Source organism: Engraulis encrasicolus, chromosome 6 (genome assembly GCF_034702125.1).
Source record: "Engraulis encrasicolus isolate BLACKSEA-1 chromosome 6, IST_EnEncr_1.0, whole genome shotgun sequence".
Taxonomy (NCBI): domain Eukaryota; kingdom Metazoa; phylum Chordata; class Actinopteri; order Clupeiformes; family Engraulidae; genus Engraulis; species Engraulis encrasicolus.
The window spans coordinates 56,747,582-56,755,081 of NC_085862.1; the positions used below are offsets into that span (position 1 = coordinate 56,747,582).

The window sequence follows — 7,500 nt, forward strand, 5'->3', positions numbered from 1 at the left end:
TCTCCTTCAACGGGTTGAGCTTGGAAGCAGCTAAAAGTCACAGCTTTTAAAATTTTAAACAGGTTTGTTTTTTATAGTTCTTTTTTTTAGTTGTTGTGCAGTTGTAATATGAGGGTTAAAAAAAGTAAAAAAGAAAGAACACACCAACCTTCTCGGCGCTCTGAGGGATGTTAAGGGGTTGATGCAGAACACAATGACATGAGGAGAGAAAAGATAGGGGAAACACAGAGAGAGTAAAAAAGGCCACCGCAAGGCGTTCAGCTGCCACATGTCTATCTGGATGGCTCTCTATCTCTCTATTTATCTGTCTATCTGGATATCTCTCTATCTATCTATCTGTCACTCTAGCTGTCTGTATATCTCTTTCGTCCTCCGTCTCTCTGACCTTTGGAACACTCCCTTCACTTTGACCCTTCCCTTTCCTCACCCAGAACAGACAACGGTATGCACCTCAAAGTCAAGGATCCTGGCCTTGCTAGGACGTGAAATGCACAGAGATTGGATACTCTTTGGTGAACTCCACTGAGTATCCAATCACTGGGCGTTTCACGTCCTAGCAAGGCAAGGATCCTTGACTTTGAGATACAGTGACGGTATGTAGGGGTTCACTCCAGTGGCCGGCCATCCCTGAACACCCACCAGAGCTCTGGGCTCTGGTGTTGTGGTGTGGGGCCCCATGGCTCGCCCGGTACCCAAGGCCCCGAGGGGGGGGCAAGGCTCAGACCACTGGAGTGAAGTGCATGAGAACAGAGACACTTTCAGCCCCGGGTGCTTGTGTGTGGCCGCTCGCATTGTTTTTCACGAGCACTCAGATCGGGCTAAGAGAAGGAACCAAAATCATAAACAAAACAAAGCAAAGCAAAAAAAAGGAAGAGAGAAGAAGAAACAGAGCTGTGAAACAACCCCAAAACCAAAGACGGAAAAAGGAAAAAAAAGAAATGAAAGAAGGGGGAAAGAAAGAGCAAATTAAGGAATGAAGAAAGAAACAAAAAATAGGAAGAAAGATAGAAAGAAAGAAAGACAGAAAGTAAACCAGGCAATAAAAACGAAAAAGAACATTTTGTGTGTTAAATTAGCAGCTACAATTTGAGATGCATTTCAAAGGAGCTCCTCTATTGTTGGGCTCCAAATTGATGGAAAGTTAAAAGCGAGCGCTGGGGCGAAGCGGCCACATCTGGTCATTACTGACTCTATGTTGCCTACGGTTACGGCCCTTTGTTTGCGTTTCAGTTTCAGTGGAGCTGGTCTCTGTTGTAGCTGTTGACTTGGATTTAAAAAGGAAAAAAAAACACTTCTACACATCAACATCAGGAATCGACTTGAAAAACAGAAAGAAAAGAGGAAGAAAACAAGGAAAGACAACACAGTTTTTTCCGCAGCATATTCTATATGTCTCACAGCATCATTGAAATGTTCATCACACTTGTGGGGCGGAGCTGGCTTTTCAGCACAGCCTCGCCGTGAGTCAGCTGACTTGTCGTTGACGCACACAATATTACTTACCGTGCGAAGGCCAGGGTTTTACCAATAGCCTCTCAATTCATCACCATAAATAAAGGTCATGTATATATTACCTGGGAGAATCCCTCTCTATGCGTAATGCCTTTTTGCTTCAGCAAGGCTAGACTAGATCAATACACTTGCCTGTTTTTTTGTTTTGTTTTGTTCAGTTATGGTCTGGTCCCGAGGCTGTTAAACCATGACTGAGGCTCTTTTATGCGTGTGTGTGTGTGTGTGTGTGTGTGTGTGTGTGTGTGTGTGTGTGTGTGTGTGTGTGTGTGTGTGTGTGTGTGTGTGTGTGTGTGTGTGTGTGTGTGTGTGTGTGTGTGTGTGTGTGCGTGTGTGTGTCACTCATGCTAAGCATTAGGGGAGAGGAGCACACTCTCACACTCTCAATAAAAGAGAGAGTGTGTGTGTGTGTGTGTGTGTGTGTGTGTGTGTGTGTGTGTGTGTGTGTGTGTGTGTGTGTGTGTATGTGAGAGAGAGAGAGAGTGCGTGCAAGAATGTGTATGTGTGTGTGTGTGTGTGTGTGTGTATATGTGATGCTTGAGTGCGAGTTTGTGTGTGTGCAAGCGTCTGTGTGTTTACGACGTGGCCGATATTGCCTCGCCTGTGTCTGCACAATGCAGAGCTATGCAGGAGCAGGAACAGGGTGTGCTGCAGGGAGAGGTAGAGAGAGAGGTAGAGAGAGAGAGAGAGAGGCAAGCAGGCAACGCTGCTACCGCTAATCACCCGAAGACGACCCTCTGGGCTATTTTACCATCCAAATCCCCTTAATCATTCATGGGGAACTAAGTTATGGGCTGCGCGGCGGGTTGGGGGGAAAGGCATTGATGACGCACCGCTTCTAATGCGCACACAGTGAATTATACATGCTCCTTTGCAGCAGCAGCAGCGGTGGCGCTAGTGTTCTTAGCCTAGCCTTGTCAGGTGCTTAGCCAATCAGCCTCCACTAGAAGGCCTCAGAGACGGGTAATGGTGTGTCTTGTCTGAAGATGTGACATATGCGATTGGATCGGCCGTGATTGCTCATGTGTTTGCGCATGCTTGTGTGTGTTTTCCCCCTTTTTTGTCCCTCTCTCATTTCTTTTTCTGTCTCTCTATGTGTGTGTGTGTGTTTGTGTGTGTGTGCATGTGTGCGTGCATGCATGTGGGTCTTCGAGCCTCAGCAAAGATGAACAACGTCTGATTGCGCTACACCCTCGGACACTGAAGCTATTTATTATGAATAACACCTTTCTTTCCTGTACCTTAACTGCATCTTTTAAAACACACTCGGGCTTGCTTTGCTTTACTTTACTTTCACTCGACTGCAGTGGACCCGTGGACTCACTTGGCCATGCATCAAACAGCCTTACTGATGACCCAAAACGTTCTTTACCTGGGTACCAGAATGATGGTGGCCTTCCAGGCCCAGTCACAAGAGAGGGACTTACCACCCTCTGACACTCTTGTTGTGAACCTCATTCCCCTATATTAGGGGTCCCAACCCCTGTTTTATCTTGTGTACCCCCTGAGCCTTTTTGGCATACCATGAGTACCCTATCACTCATGCTCTAAATCATTAAGTCTAACTCAATATCATTATGCTCCATATTGATATTATATGTTTCCATGTTCACCCTGCAGTGTGCTTGTGCCCTGGTTGGGAAAAACTGCCACGTATGATTAGATATGGTAAATACATGGGCTATGTCTCAAATCATGCACTTGTGTCAGTGCACTAACAGTCAGTGCACAGTGTACACAGTGCACTGAGGTCTTTAGTGCATAGTGTTGTGGAAAAATTTGATCACTATGTACTGTGCCCACGCTGGAAGTGACGGTTGGGCATGGCATTAGCACGCCAAAATACGATTTGGCTACTCTTTACATTGCACAGCGTCTGGTGCTTGTATTTCCATTTCCTTCAACCAAAAGGACAACAATCACACATATAATACTTTGGTTGGCATGAAAAGGTTGGTGCCCCATCAACATTACTTACAGAATTAGGAGACTGTTGACCAAACACTTCTACTGAACTGAATGCCACATTTCCTCCGTGTCATTGTCAACATGGCCGACGTTTAGAGCGTGCAGTGTCCATAATTCAAGAACTGCATTTTTCCGCCATTGTTAGGGGATCATCCTGGCACTTTCAGTGCACTGGCTCAACTGACATTTCCAGCGTGAGCGCCCTAGGCACTGAAAAACAGTGCCCGAAGTGCACAAGTGCGTGATTTGAGACACAGCCATGGACATGGCTGACCTCTTGACTTGTTGATTTGGACTCCCCCACACTGGTCTACTCTATGGTCTACTCTACTGTAGGTTGGTGGGCTAGGGTGATCTGGGAGCAGAGAGGCTCTGAGACGGGTCTGGCCCAGATGCAGACATAGGGAAACATTGCCAGATCAACAGCAGTTAGAGCCTGGGCAAGACCTGGTGTGTGTTTCTCGACAGCATTGACAACCAGTTAGCAACTTAGTAGGCTGCCAATGGGAAAATACATTGCAAACAAGTAAGTTGCTAACATAGATAGCAACGACACTGTCGAAGCAACGCACCCCTGGACCACACTCATGCCAGAGTTGATGAATTAAGTCTCACCTCAAGAGTCTCCATCAAAAAAACGCACCCCCATCCCCCTGCCCCCGCCCCTCACCATCACCTCCACAACCCCTCTCTCAAAATAGTATCATCTGAATGACACAGGTGGGCGGGGACGTTTGACTTAACTCAGTTAGCATCTCCTGCAGTGCTACAAGATGCGATTAGCTGCCTGTTGTCAAGGTCAAAGAGGTCGGCCATCACACCTTGAGTGGTGTTGATTTGGGAGGTCCATCCCTTTTATACATATCCATCCAATATTTTTCATCCTATATTTCCCAATAACCCCCACACCACCCCTTCACCAACCACCCACCCACACCCTCCATCCATCCTCCACCCGGGTCAAGCCTGGGCGAGGTGAGGAGAGGGTGGGTCTAGATTAGTTGCCGTGGAGACCTCCTGGCACGCCTGCTGGCTTCCTACCTCGCACATACAGGTTGGCGGGCGAGGAGAAGCGCACGCCCTCCACATTGGACGCCACGCACTCGTACTTCCCCTGGTCCGTCTCCTCCGTATTCTCAATCTGCAGGGCACCTACACACACAGAAGAACAGACGCACACGCACACGCACACGCACACGCACACGCACACAAAGAGAGGGAGAGAAAGACAAAGAGAAAGAGAAATGAGAGAGAGGGAGAAGAGAGGGGAAAATGTTAGAGACATAGTGCATGTCAAGGCCATCACTGGTTCAGTTGCTTCTTAAATGGAAAGTAGTCTCATAAATTTATCAGGCTCTTCTCCAAGTTGACAGTAATGCACATTGTTTCAGGAGCGGGGGTACTCATGAAAGCGGAGGGTTGAAAAGGCAAAAGAAAAAAAGAAAACATGGACACATGCACACACATTTAGACACACACATACACATGTGCACCTGCACACACGCACACACATATGCATGCATGCACGCACGCACGCATGCACTCACACACACATGCACGCACGCACACACACACACACACACACACACACACACACACACACACACACACACACACACACACACACACACACACACACACACACACACACACACACACACACACATGCACGCACGCACACACGCATGCACACACACACAAAACACACACACACAGCATCTTGAGGCGCCCCTGCTAGTTGTGAAGTCAAACATGGCTAGGCGTAGGCCTGCCTTGCCTGCAGCATGCTCCCTGCACACGCTCTGTTGATGTCGGTCATGGCTGGGGTTTGGAGATGAGGAAATGAATGATTGATAAAGCGAGGGGGAGAGAGAGAGAGAGAGAGAGAGAGAGAGAGAGAGAGAGAGAGAGAGAGAGAGAGAGAGAGAGAGAGAGATAGAGAGATAGAGAGAGAGAGAACAGTGTAAGAGAAAAGGGGAGATAAGGGTAAAGAGAGATGAGAAAAAAGAAGGGAAGAAAAGGAGGGAGGGTAGGATAAACATAGACAAGGAGTGTCGAGTAATGGGGAAGGAAATAGAGAGAGAGAGAGAGAGAGAGAGAGAGAGAGAGAGAGAGAGAGAGAGAGAGAGAGAGAGAGAGAGAGAGAGAGAGAGAGAGAGAGAGAAAGGGAGAGAAGGAGGCTAGCAGTCTCCAAGGGAGGGGGAGGGCAGGTGAGGGTGAGCTGAGCAGGCTGATAGATATCAACGGATGGCCATGAGGGATACGCAACCTTTCTCTCTCTGCATACTCAAACAGTGCTAACTCACTACCCACACTAGCACACACACAAACTCTCACACACACACACACACACACACACACACACACGCACACGCACGCACACGCACACGCACGCACACGCACGCACACACACACGAAAGCATGCACGCATACATGCACACGCTTTACTTTCTCTCTCTGTCTCTGTTTTTTCTGTTTCTCTCTCTCTGTCTCACTCTCTCTCTCTGTCTCAGTGATAACTGAGAGGCGCACAGACAGAGTGAGGTCAGCACACAAACGTCAGAATCCCAAGCACTTAAAGATGTGGAAAATGGAGCACCAGAAAAGAAGGAAAGCATCCAAGACAGATGCACAATCACACACACACATTTTACTTATTTATTTGGATTGACAGATATACATTTATCATGGCAAAATCCAAATTTGGCTTAAAAGGCTTGTGCAGCACTAGAATCTTTTAATAATGTTCTAAGGATACACACACACACGCACGCACGCACGCACGCACGCACGCACGCACGCACGCACGCACGCACGCACGCACGCACACACACACACACACACACGCACACACGCACACACACACGCACACACACACGCACACACACACGAGCACACAGCATGCGTGACATCCACATTCAATCATTACTGAAATGCCCTTACAGAACAAACTCTTTGAAAGTTTCACCTTAAAAGTGTTCTTTATTCGCTCTTACTAGTGTGTCTTTCCTCACAACTATTCTTCTCTCACGCTGTGCTGTGATTCCTTCCCTACTTCCTCTCTTCCTCTCTTCCCTGTGCCTCTGTTTTCTCTCTCCATCTCTTATTTTTCCCCCATGTACCTTCTTCTTTTGTCTGTCTCTCCATGAGGTATCTGTCGATATAGTTGTCTGTCTGTCGATCTGTCTGTCTTTTCTATCTAACTGTTTATCAAAATGTCTAGCAGCCTCTCTCTCTCTCTCTCTCTCCCTCTCAGCATGATGCTATCTAAGATTTTCTCTCCCTTCTTAAATCTGCCGGCATCCCTCTCTTCTTCCCCACCTCTCTCTCTCTCTGTCTCCCTCTCTCTCCTTCCCCACTTCTCTCTCTCCCCCTCTCTCTCCTTCCACATCTCTCTCTCTCCTTCCCCACCTTTCTCTCTCTCTCTCTCTCTCTCTCTCTCTCTCTCTCTCTCTCTCTCTCTCTCTCTCTCTCTCTCTCTCTCTCTCTCCACTCTCTGCTTCTCTGCTGCTTGTTCCCCTCAGCGTGCTGCCTGTCTAAATTGGGGCCTGAAATAGCGCTCTGACGTGTGGCGCACAGGTGGGCTGGCTGTGCTTTTGATCGCTGCCTCTGATTGGTCACTTTTCATGTGATGCGGGCACGGCGGGGGGTGCTGCCGGTGCTAGCGAGTTTGGAAATCACCTCTGATACGCACACAGACACACAAACACACAGACGCACACACATGCACGCATGCACATGCACACACTCAAACGCATGCACACACACGCGCACACACAAAATATACACACGCATTAAATCCACACAATTAAACCAAAGCTGCGACACTCCCCGGCAAGCACAAGGAAAACATCTCTCCTCTTTTCACCTCATCCTCATCTCATTATCATCATGTTTTTGTTTTGTCTGCCTTCTCTTTTCTATCCAAACTTTCACTTTTCCCTCCTTCCATTCCCCGTTCCGTTCTCTCTCCGTTTATCTTAATCCCCCTCTCCCCACCTCCCTCCTCTCTCTTATCACTCA

At 47.9% G+C, this 7,500-nt stretch overlaps 1 protein-coding gene across 6 annotated transcripts in view; it reads right to left on the minus strand.

Annotated features, from left to right (window-relative positions):
• The window catches only part of ptprsa (protein tyrosine phosphatase receptor type Sa), a 272,327-nt gene that overhangs the window by 142,432 nt on the left and 122,395 nt on the right, over nt 1-7,500 (minus strand). For all 6 annotated transcript variants that reach the window (XM_063202029.1, XM_063202025.1, XM_063202028.1 and 3 more), the window contains exon 6: nt 4,519-4,629. In XM_063202029.1, the coding sequence (XP_063058099.1) occupies nt 4,519-4,629 (111 nt within the window). The remainder of the gene's footprint in view (nt 1-4,518; nt 4,630-7,500) is intronic.